This window comes from Erpetoichthys calabaricus, chromosome 1, assembly GCF_900747795.2.
Source record: "Erpetoichthys calabaricus chromosome 1, fErpCal1.3, whole genome shotgun sequence".
Lineage (NCBI taxonomy): Eukaryota > Metazoa > Chordata > Cladistia > Polypteriformes > Polypteridae > Erpetoichthys > Erpetoichthys calabaricus.
In genome coordinates, this window is record NC_041394.2 from 260937812 (window position 1) to 260957270 (window position 19459).

The window sequence follows — 19459 nt, forward strand, 5'->3', positions numbered from 1 at the left end:
TTACTACATCTGCTGTAGTTTCCCAACTATCTGGTAATTCTTCACTACTACCCAGTGCCTGTCTCACCTTCTCCCTAAACTCACTCTTGCAGTCTTCCTTTTTCAAATTCCACCATTTGATCCTTAGCTCTGCCCTCACTCACTTCCTCTTCTTGATTTCCAACGTCATCCTACAGACCACCATCCTATGCTGCTTAACTACACTTTCACCTGCCACCACTTTGCAGTCTTCAATCTCCTTCAGATCAACTCTTCTGTATAGGATCTAATCTACCTGTGTGCATCTTCCTCCACTCTTGTATGTAACCCTATATTCCTTCCTCTTCTTAAAATATGTATTCACTACAGCCATGTCCATCCTTTTGGCAAAATCCACTATCATCTGACCTTCTTCATTCCTGTCCTTGACACCATACCTACCCATCATCTCCTCATCTCCTCTGTTCCATTCACCATTGAAATCCGCTCCAATCACCACTTTCTGTCCCTTGGGTACACTGTTCATCACTTCATCCAACTCACTCCAGAAATAATCTTGCTCATCTATCACACACCCAACTTGCGGTGCATATGCACTTACAACATTCATCATCTCACTTCCAATTTCCAGCTTCATAATCATTACTCTGTCTGACACTCTTTTCACCTCCAAAACACTCTTGACATACTGTTCTTTCAGAATAACTCCTACCCCATTTCTCCTCCCTTCCACACCATGATAGAACAATTTGAATCCACCTCCAATCCACCTGTCCTTACTTCCCTTCCATTTAGTCTCTTGCACGCACAATATATCAGCCTTCCTTCTCTCCATCTTATCTGCTCCAGTGTTTCCCAAACTCGGTCCTGGTGAACCCCAATTGGATTCCTAATCAGTGACAACCCCTGATAGCACTGATCTCATTTAATTAGCTGGTGTTTTTTTTTCTTTTATTCGACATTCAGAAAAGCATAGCAGCATGATTTTTACATTTATAAGACATTTAGAAATATTTCTGCTTTTGCTATAGATTTAAATGCTTAACTCTCATTTGTTGATTTCATTATACTTTGCCCTTTCTCTGTGCAGTTTTTCACCCTTTGTTGTATCTTAATAATGACAATTTAAAACGAGCAGAGCAGACACGCAGGCAAACAACACTAAATAATCAAAGGCTGCAAGTACTTTAGCAACCGACCCACTAATGAGTAAATAATGGATTAATTAAACAATTAGAAGACCCAGGAAAGTAGAATGAAAATCAAGATGAAAATACTGTTAAAAAGAAAAGAAATACATTATTTCTATATAACTGCTTGGTACATTTTAATTTTATTTTTATTTTATTTTTTTTTAGCAAACTTAGTTTTCTAATTTCTATATTGTTCCCTAAACAGAGAACTTGGGAAGTATCAGTTCACTTAATTAGCCTAGGAGTTCAATTAAAAACAGAAGCTGTTTGGAACAAAAACCTGCAGCCACAGGGGTTCACCAGGACCGAGTTTAGGAAACACTGTGCTAGACCAATAAAGGAGATTGGGTTTGTTGTAAAGAAGCTTGACTATACAGAACAATACAGCATTTGGTCATTGAATTTTTCTCTTTGGCCAGTGTGTTAAACAATTAACCCTTAAGCCTTGTGAGTGTAATTGGCCATCAGTCCATTTTTCTCCAAACATTTAAAAAACAGCCATTAGGCAGAAATGACAGGAATATTGTACTGTTCTGAAGTGGAGAATGCTTAAGTCAGGAAAAGGGTGCAACAAAAATGCTGGGATGCTCTTGACTAAATGAAAGAGTGAAAAGCTGAGCTTTGTGCTTGCAGTTGTGGGTACCTATCTCAGGGCCATGCCTGAAAGCCCCCAATGTCAATTCTCCAGACACACTGGTATTGTTATGATTAATAGCTACTGTCATGTTGGCTTTTGCAGCAGCAGTAATGGCTTGAAGTCTTTTGGGATAAATGCATGCTGTTTTTAGCTTATTCTTTTAGGTAGATTTGCTCCAGGTTATTCAAGTTAGTTCAGTTACAGCTGTATCCTACACTTTTCAAGCAGTGCCACAGATTCTCACAAGTGGCCTGAGATCAGAGCCTGGATTGGGCAATTATAGGACATAGCCCTTTTTGTCTTTGAGACACTCCAAGATTACATAGGTCTTCTGTTTTTAATGATCGTTTTACCAAAATAAGAACTTTGTTCCAATTTTCACCATTTAGCTGACTTGAAACAGGCTCTCTTGCACTATTTGCTTATATTTTCCACCACCTTCTCTTTCTTCTATTTTCACCTGATGCCCAGTCCCTGGTGACAAAAATCAGGTCTGAGTGTATGCTTCCACCACCATAATTCACTATGGGCAATGTAACACTTGAGCAATGTATATCTCTTTGAACTTTGGCCAGAAAGATCTGTCATGATCTTATCTGACCACAAAAACTTTTCCTTATCCACATCTTGGTCATTCTCTTGTGTGGGGTTTTTATCAAGAGTGTGGGACAGTTGTTTTATTGATTCATTAGTGGAAGCCAGTTGTAAGGCAAGTACAACCTTGGTAGACATAGAATCGCTACAAAGTGACTGAATACTTATGCATACAATACATTTCCTTTTTTCCTTCCTAAGATTTTTTTTTTTTCATACATGGAAAAAAAAATTTGACTATCAGTGCTTTGAAATCAGAATATCATGGAGAACGGTATTTCACTGTGGGATTTGCTATTCAGAAACATTAAATAAGTGGCCTATTTACTTTTGCAACCTACTGTAGTACATAGCTGCACACCCCTGCTCACCCAGTTTTGTGGGACTGTTCAACCCTTTTCACCCTGAAATTATTAAAAATGAGCAAAGTCTATGTACAGGTGGCTCATTCACCTATGTTTTATGCAGAATGTGCTTCTCTTTGCAGTGATCTTTGTCTTCTTTGACTCTCTTGACTGAGATGACTGTGCTTGCTGTGTGTGTATTTTTGTGTATTTGTACTTCTTTTGATAACTACATTATATAGTATATGAGCTCCATTCCTAAAGGTTTGCGCGAGTTATTTGCACCATTTTTAAGAAATATTTACAGGTGAGCCGCAGCGTCTTTGAACGCACTGATTGTCTTTCTTCATCTTTGCCTTAGCTGTGCCACTGCCTACATCCTTCTCGCCGAAGAGGAGGCTACAACAATAGTGGAAGCTGAAAAGCTGTTTAAACAGGCACTGAAGGTGGGAGAAGGGTGCTACAGAAGAAGTCAACAGCTGCAGCATCATGGGGCTCAGTATGAAGCACAGCATAGTAAGAAACTACTTACTTAAAAGTCAAATCATGATGGCACAGGAAAATGTTCATGGGCTTCCTACAGTTTGAGCGTCAGAGGTTCTTTAAAGTAACACTAAAATAACAAAAGGACAACATGTACAATTTACAAATAGTTTTTGCTGGTTATATTCCAAATGTATGATGTACTGTATTTTAGATGTATGCAAATAATTGACACAATGCTCTACTCTGCAACACAAATAAATACCACAGGAAGGAGTTCAAAGGAATTCCTCCTACATTTACATTGGTGTACATTGGGAATGAGCAGGAAGTGCAAGTGAAGTTGTGAAGATCTGTGTCACTGTTAAAATGCAGTGCTTATGGAGTTTTTTCTTTTTTTTTTTTTTAAGGACAAAAATAGCCCAGTGTCAGTCATTTTTATTAACCCCATCACCACCCCTTCAAACATCTTATACATAAATAAAAGGAATTTTATTTACCAATTGCCACGTTCACTCTAGCTATCCACGTTCGTAGAGTTTGGTCTGCAGACAAAAATTTCGGCTGGAATAACATACACTAAACATTTAATTTATTTAAGCTAGACTAATCAAAGTAAGCAGCTTGTAAAGGCAGCAGTGTGATTTGATGAATGGAAGTCATTTTGCCATTTACTCATTATTTTGTTCATATGAAGGTAATTGTTTTGCATTAATGTAGGCTTTTGAACATTAGTTATTTGAATTTCCTTTTTCGAAAAATAATCGAAAGAGATTATATATGTGAAATATCTGAAATAATGATGTGCATTTGCAATGATAAGTGGAAAAACAAAAATAACTAACAATAATGGGCCATCAAATTTCATCTTGGTGTGTATAGTGATATTTTCTCAGTAATCAGCAGCAGTGGTAATCTGCATATTATTATGCATCATGGGTATTTTCTGTGAGTACAATTTTGATGCGATACTTTATATTTTTAATCTTTTAGTGGCTAGTTTATTTTTCTAAGTCTTCGTTTACAGGACAGTCTAGGTCTAGCCTAGTCTTCTATATCAGGTCATCAAGAAAGCATTTTGAATTTTCAGTGCTTATTTCTATATACTGGCACATGTAAGACATTTACAATTGAAATTTATATTGTAATTTCCCAAAATTGTCAGTTTATATTCTTAGCTTTCTAATGAGGCTTCAGGCATTTGCATATGATATGTACTGTACAGTGGTGTGAAAAACTATTTGCCCCCTTCCTGATTTCTTGTTCTTTTGCATGTTCGTCACACAAAATGTTTCTGATCATCAAACACATTTAACCATTAGTCAAATATAACACAAGTAAACACAAAATGCAGTTTTTAAATGATGGTGTTTATTATTTAGGGAGAAAAAAAATCCAAACCTACATGGCCCTGTGTGAAAAAGTAATTGCCCCCTTGTTAAAAAATAACCTAACTGTGGTGTATCACACCTGAGTTCAATTTCCGTAGCCACCCCCAGGCCTGATTACTGCCACACCTGTTTCAATCAAGAAATCACTTAAATAGGAGCTGCCTGACACAGAGAAGTAGACCAAAAGCACCTCAAAAGCTAGACATCATGCCAAGATCCAAAGAAATTCAGGAACAAATGAGAACAGACGTAATTGAGATCTATCAGTCTGGTAAAGGTTATAAAGCCATTTCTAAAGCTTTGGGACTCCAGCGAACCACAGTGAGAGCCATTATCCACAAATGGCAAAAACATGGAACAGTGGTGAACCTTCCAGGAGTGGCCGGCCGACCAAAATTACCCCAAGAGCGCAGAGACGACTCATCCGAGAGGTCACAAAAGACCCCAGGACAACGTCTAAAGAACTGCAGGCCTCACTTGCCTCAATTAAGGTCAGTGTTCACGACTCCACCATAAGAAAGAGACTGGGCAAAAACGGCCTGCATGGCAGATTTCCAAGACGCAAACCACTGTTAAGCAAAAAGAACATTAGGGCTCGTCTCAATTTTGCTAAGAAACATCTCAATGATTGCCAAGACTTTTGGGAAAATACCTTGTGGACTGATGAGTCAAAAGTTGAACTTTTTGGAAGGCAAATGTCCCGTTACATCTGGCGTAAAAGGAACACAGCATTTCAGAAAAAGAACATCATACCAACAGTAAAATATGGTGGTGGTAGTGTGATGGTCTGGGGTTGTTTTGCTGCTTCAGGACCTGGAAGGCTTGCTGTGATAGATGGAACCATGAATTCTACTGTCTACCAAAAAATCCTGAAGGAGAATGTCCGGCCATCTGTTCGTCAACTCAAGCTGAAGCGATCTTGGGTGCTGCAAGAGGACAATGACCCAAAACACACCAGCAAATCCACCTCTGAATGGCTGAAGAAAAACAAAATGTAGACTTTGGAGTGGCCTAGTCAAAGTCCTGACCTGAATCCAATCGAGATGCTATGGCATGACCTTAAAAAGGCGGTTCATGCTAGAAAACCCTCAAATAAAACTGAATTACAACAATTTTGCAAAGATGAGTGGGCCAAAATTCCTCCAGAGCGCTGTAAAAGACTCATTGCAAGTTATCGCAAACGCTTGATTGCAGTTATTGCTGCTAAGGGTGGCCCAACCAGTTATTAGGTTCAGGGGGCAATTACTTTTTCACACAGGGCCATGTAGGTTTGGATTTTTTTTTCTCCCTAAATAATAAAAACCACCATTTACAAACTGCATTTTGTGTTTACTTGTGTTATATTTGACTAATGGTTAAATGTGTTTGATGATCAGAAACATTTTGTGTGACAAACATGCAAAAGAATAAGAAATCAGGAAGGGGGCAAATAGTTTTTCACACCACTGTATATTTAGAAGTGAAATTGCACAAATACATTTTTTCAAAGTGTAGCCACTTTATTTAAAGAAAATGCAAAATGAAGGTTAATAGAGTGCTATACAGAAAGCTGACAGTTTAATTTTCACCTGAATATATTTGAAATACTTTAGATAAAGACAGAATCTTGCTGATGTGCAGCAGTACATTTTGATGAGTTTAATTTAAAGCTAGAATGCCATGGTGGTGCAGTGCCTAGCACGTTTGCCTCACAGATCCAGCATCTAGTCATTGTCTGTGTGGAGTCTGCTCATTCTCCTTCAGTTGTTGTGGGGTTTTTTGGGCATACCAGATTTCCTCCCACATCCCCACACCTGATATTCTTGGGATATGCTCTGGCTAGCCCTGATCATAAATTGAATTTTGCCTTATTCTATTTTTATTATCTTTTTGTTATTATTATTATTATTATCTCTAATATAAAAAAAAAAAAAATCTTGGGGAGAGACACTTTCACGTCCCATGAGACGGTCAGGTCATATCATACTTACAACCTTTGGAAGCAAGTCCCGTGAGGCGGTGACTCTTGCAAGTCGCACCCTACTTACAACCATTTTCAAACAAGACCACAGTCATCTAACCTCTCAGTTGTTGGAATGCTTTTGGCAGTCACACTTCCTGTGCTCTCAGCTCTTAAAAATGTTTTGTGCTAAGAGATTTAACCATGCCCAGGGCAGGAAAAAGACGGTAGAATGTCGTAAAGAATTCAAAAATGTTGGCGCGATACACATGCAGAGCAGGTTAGAGATAATGGAAGTAGGAAAATTCGAAAGTCTCACAAAAATGATAGTAAAGATCGCAAACAAATGGAAACTATTACTCGGTGAAATAACGAGATAGCGAAAACAGATCGAATAGTGTTTGAGGATGTCTGGGGGGAGAAGAGAGACAAGGTAGTGAGACAAAAGGACAGCTAATGTACAGGCATTTAAATGTTCAAAGCGCCGCACGAAATGCAGATCACACGGCACGGCAGCAAAGAGGAAGTTAAAAAAAAAAATGCTTGTCTCCCATTGTATCACCGTTTAAGAGGGGTTTCAGAGGAGCGGCCACATGTCCTTCGGGTGCATTCAGACCCCCTCTTCACAACGGCGCATAGTGCGGGAGGGGGGGTTGGCGAGCTAAGCGAGTGGGGGGTGAAGCCCCCTAGTTAATTTAAAATTTGATGCACAGTCCAAGTCTTTATCTAGCTTGTCCATGTTCAGGTACATTTAGGTCCATCTGAAAGCAAAAAAGACATGAACACAACTGCAAGAAGTATCACTTTACGAGTCTTCAAATTCATGTGCACATCTGCAAGTATGGTAAATGCAAATACATTTTTCCCATTTAAGCACATTGCAGGATTTTACTGATCAGTAAGCATACATGAATTATTTTCTCAACCTGAAATGGACAAGTTGTTCAACAATGCACAATTTTCAGCCTTTCAGACCAGACAAGTGCATTGTTAATGTTAACAGGCTAGCTCTCATTCCTCCCATCACTGTATATCAAAGCATACATTTTAATTTTTATCAGTTTCTCGCTTGATTTCTTGTAACATATCAGTATTTTTGTTCTGTTAGCTCATCATTTGAGTATTACATAAACTTTCTAAGTAGACTTGAAATCTATGACTGTAAGAAACCCCTTTATCTTTAAACGCTTATTGAAGATCCGATTTGAAATTCACATTTGCATTATGACAGGTGCTTTTTTTTTTTGAACTTGTAATTGCTAGAAAGCAGTGCAGTTTCCGAATGCATTAACTGAATGAGTAGCTTTGAAAGCTCAATATGTGTGGTCACAATTATTAGTTGTTGGCTGACCTACTGTACTGAGAAATTGGCATGTTAGCCAATATATTTTAAAATTTATTTCCTTTCACAGAACATCTCAGGCTGTAAAGAAGTGTATTACAAATGCAGAGATATATTACTTTTTATATATTTTTTAACATGAGGAGCACTGGCAGTTTAAGTGACTTGCTGAGGGTCAGAGTTATGAACTGAACCAGCAGCATTTTGGTTTAATTTTCATTGTCTTACTCAGTAAGCTTTGCTGCGTAAAGAGTGGGATCTTTTAATGTTACACAGAACTTTGGCAGATCTGCAGCCATGACTGTTGACATGTGTCATTAGTGCTGTAGTATTCACACTTACATCCCTTCCTCAACTTTTCCTGTCCTCTACCCAAAAGGCAAATGTAAACTGTACTTAAAATATCAAGGGTGCTAACTAATGCATCCATATTACAAATGTACTGCTGTCCCTTAAATAAAAGTCTAGTTATACCACAGCTTGTAGATTTATAAATGGAAATCACATCAATACCTATTTATACATTACATTTTTAAACTTTATGTACATTTTCTAAAACTGATGACCAAATTTCATTCCATTTTTTGATGACTTTGAGGGCATCTCAAGCATAACTGCCTGGAATGAAATTGCATAGAGAATAATGAAGTTCCTATACAAGCTTTTCCCTTCCCATTTTTAGTACATCATCCTCTACAAGTAGCTACAGATGCTTAAAATCCTGCACCATGCACTGACCATTACATGATGGTACCCTATTGCAGTTAGGTTTTAGCTTCAACCCAAGACAGACTGTAGGTACAGCTTTTTGTTTATTTATTTATTTTCTTGAAGTGTCTAGTTGAAATGGTATGTATCACTAATCCACACCACTACCATCATTTATCTGTTAAGTTCTGTATTTTATGCCAAAATCAACTATGAAGTTGCACAAAACCTTTGCATGCTGAAAATATAGAACTAGTAAAGAAGTCATTTTCATTTCACTTCCTTAGCTTGCTGACACTTGTACATAAACTCACAGACTGGTTGCTTTGTAAAACATTTTGTTTCTGTGTTTAATAACTCTAGGAAGGGACACAAATGTATTAGTGTACATCAAAAGGAGGTTAGCAATGTGTGCACGGAAGCTGGGAAGGACAAGAGAAGCAGTAAAAATGATGAGAGACGTAAGTATACTTGAGATTTGAAATACATCAGCAATGCTGTCCCATAAATCCTTGTTTCTGATATCACCATCCCTTAGTGACGCTAATTATATTGTGTCTGTATTGGTGGCTGTCTTTAGTGAATGGCACGTGCTACAAGATAACTGTCTCATCCATCTTTGTGCTGTTGAACTTCCAGTGTATTTGCTTTTTCAATACATCATTGTAGTTACTGGTCACTGCTAATTTGACATAAAAAGCTGATTCCAAGTTTTTAAAAGAATTCCTTTTTTTATTAAAGTGATCACTTTATATGCCAAATTAAAAATCTACTTTAAGTACATGAATTTGTGTGTTAGGTTCAGCAAAGAAGAAAAAATAACCCAATAATGATGCTCAATGAATGATTAGAACAATTTTAAGAAAGATCATTAAGGTTTACAAATGTGTGCACAGCAAACAGGCCCAAAACATTAGTTATAATGGCAGAAGCCTGGACCTGGTGCCATGATGGGCTCATGCCATTCTCCTGTTACTGATGATGTTGTCTCACTAGCTCTGACTATATACGTAGGGCGTTCCACTTTTTGACACATCTTCTGGCAGGAAAATAATATTGGAATGAAACTGGAATAGAATACTTTTTCCACCACTAATTTAATTCATGATTTCATTTTTTGCAAGTATATTTTGACCTTTAATAATATTTTTGAAGATGTGTTCCAAATTCTACAAGACATTTTTTCTTGACCTTTCATGAATCAAGGTATCTGTATAATAAAATGTAATTTTTTTAAATGTTTTGAATTTGTTGATTTACATCACAAACATGACAATGCTTAGTGGAGTCTTTGGAAGTATTGGATATAACGGCAGATGTATGTTTTCCAGCTAATGAAGGAGTTCCCTCTTCTCAGCATGTTTAATATCCATGAAAATCTCCTAGAAGCCTTACTGGAGTTGCAGGCCTATGCAGATGTACAAGCAGTATTAGCGAAATATGATGGTAAGTGATGGCTTGCTAAGAATGTTTATAATATGCCACATTTTTCAAAATAATTTTTACAAATCAAGTTACTGGAACATCTCGCAGGAGCTTCACCTCCTCAAGGTGCATGCAGTGATAGAATATATGAAAGTTGTTTTTAAAGTTTTGATTTTCTTTTATTTATTCTGTCAAGTGTGCATTTTTATTTTGGTGACAAACTTGAAATTAGTCCTGCTGTGCTTTGAATTGCTCTTACTGGATATGTAGGACGAGAGAGTGTTTTGCAGCTCTAGTTCAGAAACTTAAGGTCCAAGGAATCACAAATATCCTCTCTGTATACACTGTCTGTTAACATTTACAAGCTCGACTTCTCACACATTCCCTTCCAAGGAAAGATCTTATTAAAATGTTTGCTTTTTGTTCCCCCTAACTAAATCATCAGTAAAAAGTTTTATTCATATTTATATATAATAAGTATGTTTTCTGTGAAGGAATGGATTGAAACTGTGTGTAATTAATGTGATACAGTAATATTAATAATAATAGTGAACAATTTCTTAAATCCTTAAACTGCAGCTGGTATATCTCAAGTACTGTATAAGAACAGTAATGTCCAATTCCAAACAGACTTGTCCAGGAGCAGCAAAAATGGTATAAATGGTTTCTTCATTCTGTCGTATCTTTTATTATAGAGGTGTGCATTACATTTCTTGTAGTGTTGTAGCAGCCAGGATAAGCTGGGTGCACATGCTCTTCACTCCAAAAGGCAATTCTTAATATTGCAGCTACAATAACACTCACAAGTACACTACTGTGCAGAGGCCTTAGGCTACCCAACAACAGTTTTTTAAACCTAGTTTTCCAAGTAGGCACATATTTATCTACTTTTGTAAAGACTACATAACATAAAGTAAAATAGAATAAAATTCAAGCAAATCTTGTTAATTTTTGTTGCATGAATTTTCTGAAATTGTACTAATGTCTTGTGCAATAGCTAGAACACCATCACATACTTTGTCCCCAAAGCTCTCCTCGAGTCCCTCATCTATTCCATGTGTTAGGTTAAATTCACCAACAGGCCATGCGACTCGGATTAATGGGTGTGTTGGATGGTACCCAAGAATACTAGGGTGTCTCAAAGAGAGGTTTGGAAATGGCTAAGTTAAAGTTTGACAGACAAAAAAATTATAGTTTTTTATGAGCAAGAATATAGTGTGCACATATCAACACCCCAAACTGGAATTTCAAGCTATGCTGTTCATACTGCCACACTGTGGAAGACATAAAGGGCTGCCAGCACCTGCTGAATGGCACTTAAGGTCTCTTAATTTCACCTCTTTGGTGTTAACCCTGAAATGTGTCTCAGGCTCAGAATTCTTTGTAAAAACAGTTAATCCTGAGTGTCCCATAGGTTAAGCTGTTGTGATTCAATGTAAAGCATTAAGCCCAAATAACTCTCGGGACAGTATTCTGCTACCATCTGTTGGATAAAATAAATCATGCTCCAAAAACCCTCGAGTATTCTTAAATCAGGTGGAGCCTTCAAGCAAAGCACAGTGACACGTAAACAAGACGCTGTAAAGCTAGTTTTGGGACAAACTGAAACTTAACCATTAGTTAGATCAAGTAGTAGTGATGAAAGTATGAATTGGTCACCAGACGTTGGCACAGATAGTAAAACTGATGTATATGGTACTGTACGTGACGTACCTGGTAAATTTAGTCGCCTGAAGGTTCACCATGGTCAGGTGGGTGTGTGGCAAAAAGGCAAAATTATTCTGATTAAATGGAAGCACAAGAAAGATGTGATCTCCCTAAGCACAGTGCACAAAGCAGCAACTGTCAGAGTCACTAAGCCTTGCACTATGGTAACATACGATAACACAGTGGACATGTTGATTGTGCAGATCAAGCAAGGACAATTCTACCCTCTCATACACAAGCAACAGAAAGAATATTATAAGAAAAGTGTACAAAAAACACACTTGTACTTTCCTGATTGCAACATCGGGCTCTGCATTGGTGACATTTTCAAAATTTATCACATGAAGGATGTGTACAAATTCTGCACCGGTACAGTGAGAAACACTAGATTGGACTTCTCTAATATATTATGTTAAAATTTTGATATTTTCATGTTTCTGTTAAACATGATGAAATTTTTCATTCCTGGAAAAAAATTGTTGTTTTTGGTTTGTTTTTCTAGGGGGACACATAAGACTAAAGAGGCTAAAAGACAAAAAGAAATCCAGTCAAGTGTTTTTCCAGCATTTGGTAGATTAATGTTATATCGAAGCAGACACTCTGAATAAAGCAGTCTTAAATGATGTGGTCTTATAGAGAGTGTTGCAGCTAAGAAGCCATTCTTCTAGAAAGACATAAGCAGATGAGATCGCATTATTTGAAAGACTATGAAGTATTTAGCGACATCTAGTGGCTGAAGGACTTACGAAGCAGTGATTCCATAAGTTACTTTTTTGGCTCACAAACATGCTGATATTTTAGAAGCAGTATTGTCGTGAATCACTTTGACTGCTGTGTGCATCCTCCTGTGAATCAAACTAGTGGCTTTGTTACATTCTGGAGGTGCATTTTTAGCCAGTGGTGTAGGCAATTTCATCAAAATTGATGGAATGGTGACTGCTGTGAAATATGGATAGATTTTGATTCGTAATGCAGTACCATAAGGAAAATTAACATGTTGGCAAAAATGTTCAGCAGAGTATCTTGCCAAACACACTAAAAACACAAGATCATCCACAGATGCAATACTGACTATGTCACATTGTCCACTTCAGACTTAAGAACACTCTGACCCAACATATTGCTTGTGTATAATATCTGCAAACAAAAACTCTTTGGCACAGAAGATAGAAATGTTGATACATCTGCTTTACTGTACATATTTTGTATTACACATTATTAATTACAATACATATTAGAAGGTATACTTGTGGAGGAAGAACCCACTAATATCCAGAAGGCTTTAGAAATGATATGTTTTGCTAGTGCTGTGAGCTCGGAGCCATGTGATCACACACATTGTATGGTGTTTATTTCCTCTCACAGTTAAACCAAAAAAACTAATGACTTCACTTACTTGTCCCTGGCACCTACTGTATGTAAGAATAACTATGCTTTAGAAGTGCCACTCTAGCAGACTTTAAATTATACAATGGGTGACCTTACATATACTGAACAGAAGAGCAGGTACTGTATATTTGCTTTAGCCATTTGTTTTGTTCCCTGTCTACTCGTGCTGTACACAAGTATTTTTTTTTATTTCCTGTATGCTTTGAAAACTTCAAAAGAGAACATTTTTAATGTACATGTATATGCTGTGTGATGTCTTTATACTAAATATAAATGTATACAGCAAAAGTGAAGTCAACTATAAAATAATCTGTGAAATGTTAGCCTTCTTACTAAATGTGGTTACTAACATTTTGTTCTAATTGGGTATAAGTGTTTGCCAAATGCCTTAACGCATGCCTGTTCATTTTAAAAACATTTCAAAGAAGGTTCAAATCCTTTCCCTTGGGGAATTGTGCTGAATTTAAATGGGTTATATCTGGCAGAACCATTTTTTTCTAAAGTTTCCTAGATCTTATTTAGTGTTTGTACAGTAGAGCTCATCTGGGGCTTTTGTAACTTTACCCACAGAGGAAAAATGCTTTGCATAAAGGAATGCAGTAACATTAGTTTATTTTAAAAAATGCATGTTTTCACAATTCTTTTTTTCTTTTCCCAGATATTAGTTTACCCAAATCTGCAACAATATGTTACACAGCTGCTCTCCTCAAAGCCAGAGCCGTTTCAGACAAGTAAGTTTGTCACTTTTTATTTATTAAAACTTTGCCTGTCCATTGGGTAGTAGTGGCATGGTGGCACAGTGGGTAGCACTGCTGCCTCTTGCTTCCTATTTTCAGTTGTTGCCTATGTAGACTTTCATTTCTTTCTTTCTAGCTCTCTCATGTCCCAAGACGGGCAGATCAGGTTAATTGGGTACCGTAGATTGTGTGTGTGTGTGTGTGTGTGTGTGCTGCAGTAGACTGGAATTATTTCCCACCTTGCACCTGTGCTACCAGAATAGGCTCTGCCTTCCAACACCCATAAAATAGAAAAGCCGGGTTGAGAACATACATACTCGAAAGTCCTGTAAATGTGTTGGTTTCCAAATTAATGGTTTTTGCAGCACATAAACTGAAAGAGAAGACATTTAGATCTCTCATGGAAGAAGTTTACTTCACGAAAGTGTATGATGATTTTTTTATACTACAATTAATCAGAGGTCTAATTAATGTCATTTAATAAGAATCTGCTAACTCAATTTTATAAAAGAAGTTCCTCATTTTGTTCCTCAATTTTAGAACCCCTTTCACTTGTTTTTTCCACATATACCCACTGACTTGTTATTTTATTGCTTAGTTTTAAAAAGTGTAAGATGTAGTATTTGTCAGTATGTTTTAAAATTTAAAAACGTGCATTTGATCCACTTTGAGACCAGATTGATGTTTTTGGGTCAGTGCAGAGCACAGCAGATGTTGGGCATGGTTAGTGTAAGAAGTAGAGCCGAGCATTTCTGAAGAATCTCATTAATGCAATTCACGATTGCACAATATCCCCGGAATTTAGAATCAATCTCCTGAAAGTTAACCTGGTTAGTGTCTAGGTCAAGAACGTGTATAGTTGTATTTTCCATGGAGTTCCTAGGTTGGCGTATTTGTGAATGACACCAACAAATTCCAGGCAAATTCTGCAAGCCATACTAACCTACAGTACATACAGTTAGGTCCATAAATATTTGGACAGAGACAACTTTTTTCTCATTTTGGTTCTGTACATTACCAAAATGAATTTTAAATGAAACAATTCAGATGCAGTTGAAGTGCAGACTTTCAGCTTTAATTCAGTGGGGTGAACAAAACGATTGCATTAAAATGTGAGGCAACTAAAGCATTTTTTTAACACAACCCCTTCATTTCAGGGGCTCAAAAGTAATTGGACAAATTAAATAACTGGAAATAAAATGTTCATGTCTAATACTTGGTTGAAAACCCTTTGCTGGCAATGACAGCCTTTTAAGTCTTGAACTCATGGACATCACCAGATGCTGGGTTTCCTCCTTTTTAATGCTCTGCCAGGCCTTTACTGCAGCGGCTTTCAGTTGCTGTTTGTTTGTGGGCCTTTTTGTCTGAAGTTTAGTCTTCAACAAGTGAAATGCATGCTCAATTGGGTTAAGATCAGGTGACTGACTTGGCCATTCAAGAATTTTCCACTTCTTTGCTTTAATAAACTCCTGGGTTGCATTGGCTGTATGTTTTGGGTCATTGTCCATCTGTGAATCATGAAACGCTGCTCAATCAATTTGACTGCATTTAGCTGGATTTGAGCAGACAGTATGTCTCTAAACACTTCAGAATTCATTCAGCTGCTTCTGTCCTGTGTCACATCATCAATAAACACTAGTGTCCCAGTGCCACTGGCAGCCATGCACGCCCAAGCCATCACACTGTCTCCACCGTGTTTTACAGATGATGTGGTATGCTTTGGATAATGAGCTGTTCCACTCCTTCTCCATACTTTTTTCTTGCCATCATTCTGGTAGAGGTTGATCTTGGTTTCATCTGTCCAAAGAATGTTTTTCCAGAACTGTGCTGGCTTTTTTAGATGTTCTTTAGCAAAGTCCAATCTAGCCTTTCTATTCTTGAGGCTTATGAGTGGCTTGCACCTTGCAGTGCCACCCTCTGTGTTTACTTTCATGCAGTCTTCTCTTTATGGTAGACTTGGATATCGATACACCTACCCCCTGGAGAGTGGTGTTCACTTGGTTGGCTGTTGTGAAGGGGTTTCTCTTCACCATGGAAATGATTCTGCGATCATCCATCACTGTTGTCTTCTGTGGACGTCCAGGTCTTTTTGCGTTGCCGAGTTCACCAGTGCTTGCTTTCTTTCTCAGGATGTACCAAACTGTAGATTTTGCCACTCGTAATATTGTAGCAATTTCTCGGATGAGTTTTTTCTGTTTTCGCAGCACAAGGATGGCTTCTTTCACCTGCATGGAGCACTCCTTTGACCGCATGTTGTCTGTTCACAGCAAAATCTTCCACATGCAAGCACCACACATCACATCAACTCCAGGCCTTTTATCTGCTTAATTGATAATGACATAACGATGGACTTGCCCACACCTGCCCATGAAATAGCCTTTGAGTCAATTGTCCAATTACTTCTGAGCCCCTGAAATGAAGGGATTGTGTTCAAAAAATCCTTTAGTTGCCTCACATTTTTATGTAATCGTTTTGTTCACCCCACTGAATTAAAGCTGAAAGTCTGCACTTCAACTGCATCTGAGTTGTTTAATTTAAAATTCATTTTGGTAATGTACAGAACCAAAATTAGAAAGAACTTGTCTCTGTCCAAATATTTATGGACCTAACTGTATAAGTGAATCAGTCAAAAGAGATCTATTTGATGGATTAGCAGAACATCTGAACAATTTGAAACTAAACTGGGCAGCTTTTGAAATAAGAGTGCCTCTCCGTTTCCAAGTCGAGGAGAAGTTTGCTAATCTTTGATACCATTAGATACAGCCATGTGTCACCTCATTCACTAATACGTTTCCACCATTGAATGGAGTGACGCTGTCTGGAGGCTATGAAGCAGAGATATGGGGTGCAGATCTCGTACAACGTAAACCCTGAGCAGCTTTGCAGGGCACTTTAAATGCAATAGCATTTATCTTTATATGAGTCATCTGTTTTTAACATTTTGATCCATAGGTTTGTGTATGCCTTAAAGGCAACTTTGGGTTTTGAGAATATTGTGCAACATAAATAAATAAATTGAATAGGTGCAATGTGTAAGAATTCCTACTTACCAATTTTTCTTTTAGAAAAAAAAAAACTTGCAGGGTGTAGTTGTGGACCTTCTGTGCTTAATTTTCTCCACTTATTTCATGCAATGTAACACTCATGAATGAATAATACTGTCCCTGGAAAACGCCTGGTCAATGTGATGTATGTGAACAAGTGGTCCCAGTAAACTCCTGGGATTGCATGCTTGAAAGGTAGTTCAGGCTATGGCTGGTATGTAAACCATTTCCATTTGTGTTTACATTCAATGTGTAAATAAGGCAATTGTATTACTTTTACCTTAAATGAAATGCTGTGATTTGAAATATAGGATAGTCCAGGACTGCATTAATATATATTTGTTAAATGTGTATAGGTAGTTACACTTGTTTTCTTTTATTGTGATTCTCCCTTATATGTGGTCTTCAGCTACACTTAGCTGGTAAAAAGTCAGCAATTTTTTGCAGCCAATATCATTTTGCTCCTTTCATATTTTCCAATTTGACTTTTTTAACCAGTGTCAATATCAATGAATTCTACATAGACTACAGAATTACTGACTGCTCCAATCAGACTGCAGGAAGAACATCTCAGTAGTGAAGTCATGTAGGTATCTTCAGCTGAATAGTGACCACTTAAAATTATTTGAAATTAAAAAATCTATATTTTTTTACTCTGCTTCCCCTGATGAAAGTCATGGTAGTATGAAAGATGAGCTAGACTGGTGAAGCTGCCCATTTCTTAGCAGTTTCTTTCAGTACCTCCTGTAGGTGTCTCAGACAGACCCAAGCCAGTCCATAGAGATATCTCCTACCTTTATGAGATATAGAGAGATACTGTAACTTCATGTTTCCTGCTTGTACTCTTGATCTTTTTCTAACAATCACTACCCAGAGTTTGTGACTGTATTTGAGGGTGGCGGGTTGAGTAACTGGTAGGCTTCATCAGAGTGTGATCTCTGGTGTGCTTTGGAACATTTTTCAGTTGAGCATTCGGTGCATTTGGAATGAGAACTAGCACCTTGAAATCCATGGGCATTTTTCTCTCCTGGAAAAGAGTGATTTGTGTTCTTTGAGCAAGGGCTAGCAGCTATTCCAACTTGAGAATTGAAGTCCCTCAGCTTCTGCCTCATGAGTGGTGCAAGACTTGACTCCTGGGACAAAGCTTTCAATTTACCATTTAGTCTACATAGCTGTCCTTGTACATGATTTTGAGGTTTAAGTCATAACCAACAAAATGAGATTTCCTTCTGTTTCAGAGTAGTGTAACTTGTCAACTGTGTGGACCATTTAAGAGTCTCCAATAATAAGCTATACCATTCTTGACATTCCTAGTTGGCTTTTATTGTCAGGTTTGCGTGACACTAGTCTGGATATGTATCTGGGGCACATTCAGATTTGCTTGGTTTGTTGTGTTATGAATATAATGAAATAATAGCCTGTTACAGAATGTAAGATATTTGGTCATGTTGAGTCTAAAATAGATTTTTTCTGTTTGGAATTGACTTAAAACTTGTATTTCTTTGCACAGATTTTCACCAGAGGCGGCATCAAGAAGAGGTCTCAGTACTGCAGAAATGAACGCTGTGGAAGCCATACACAGAGCTGTAGAGTTTAATCCACACGTACCAAAAGTGAGTTTAATTTTTTTGGAAAAGTTTGAGGTTTACATTACCCTTTTCCGTTTAATTAAAAAAAATTATTTGGCCTGAAAATAATATTGTAAAATGTAAAAAAAAAAAAAAAAAAAATTTCTCCTAAACTGTTACCACTGATATAACCTCTATCAGCATCTATATGGGATCCTGCAAGTAAAATATGATTGCCAGGTACCAATTTTCAGAGACCAGAGGAGGAGAAGAAGGAGCAGACATGATGCAGAACTCTCCTCATTGCACAATTTGGTATTAAACATACTAAATGATTCACTGAAATGGAGCTACTGCACAGACGTGTGACTGACAATGTAATGAAAATGGTAAAATGTGCTTGAGCATATGCTATGAATGGTTTTGTTGAGCCATGTGTGTGTTGGAGTGCCCATTTAAAAACTGAGCAGTTGTTTAATTAATAGCACCCATCTATTTATGTTTAAATGCCAACAGAGTCATGATGGACGACATACAGAATGCAGGCTTTTAATGGCTTACTTTTATTTATTTGTTTATTTATTGCTTTTTTTTATAACAATGCTAAGGAGACTGAGCAACACGTTTTGTAACTTTTTATATAAAAGGTTTTTGCTATTCTTTTTACTTTTTTTTTTGGGTACATATGACTCATTTTACAGATTACAATTTAAATTGCAGTGTGATGATGATGAGGAGGAGGAGGCAGGACAGCCAGTGATACTGTGATTCACCGCCTAAATTCATAGAACTAACAGCACTACAAAATAAAAACTTGACTGCAGAGAAAAGTAAATGTTATTAAAAATGTGTCCTAAACTCAATAGATGGAAGCTTTTAGAGCTCTGGTTAAACATTGTGCAAGATAGAAACAATAGTGAATATTTACAAAAATGGAAAGTAGATAATGACATTAAATATAATTTTAAAATTACTAATC

At 37.3% G+C, this 19459-nt stretch overlaps 1 protein-coding gene across 7 annotated transcripts in view; it reads left to right on the top strand.

Moving 5' to 3' along the window:
- Positions 1–19459, top strand: part of LOC114661334 (suppressor of tumorigenicity 7 protein homolog) — a 260621-nt gene that overhangs the window by 225250 nt on the left and 15912 nt on the right. For all 7 annotated transcript variants that reach the window (XM_028814557.2, XM_051928198.1, XM_028814550.2 and 4 more), the window contains 5 exons: positions 3109–3263; positions 8974–9071; positions 9942–10056; positions 13790–13862; positions 18423–18525. In XM_028814557.2, the coding sequence (XP_028670390.1) occupies positions 3109–3263; positions 8974–9071; positions 9942–10056; positions 13790–13862; positions 18423–18525 (544 nt within the window). The remainder of the gene's footprint in view (positions 1–3108; positions 3264–8973; positions 9072–9941; positions 10057–13789; positions 13863–18422; positions 18526–19459) is intronic.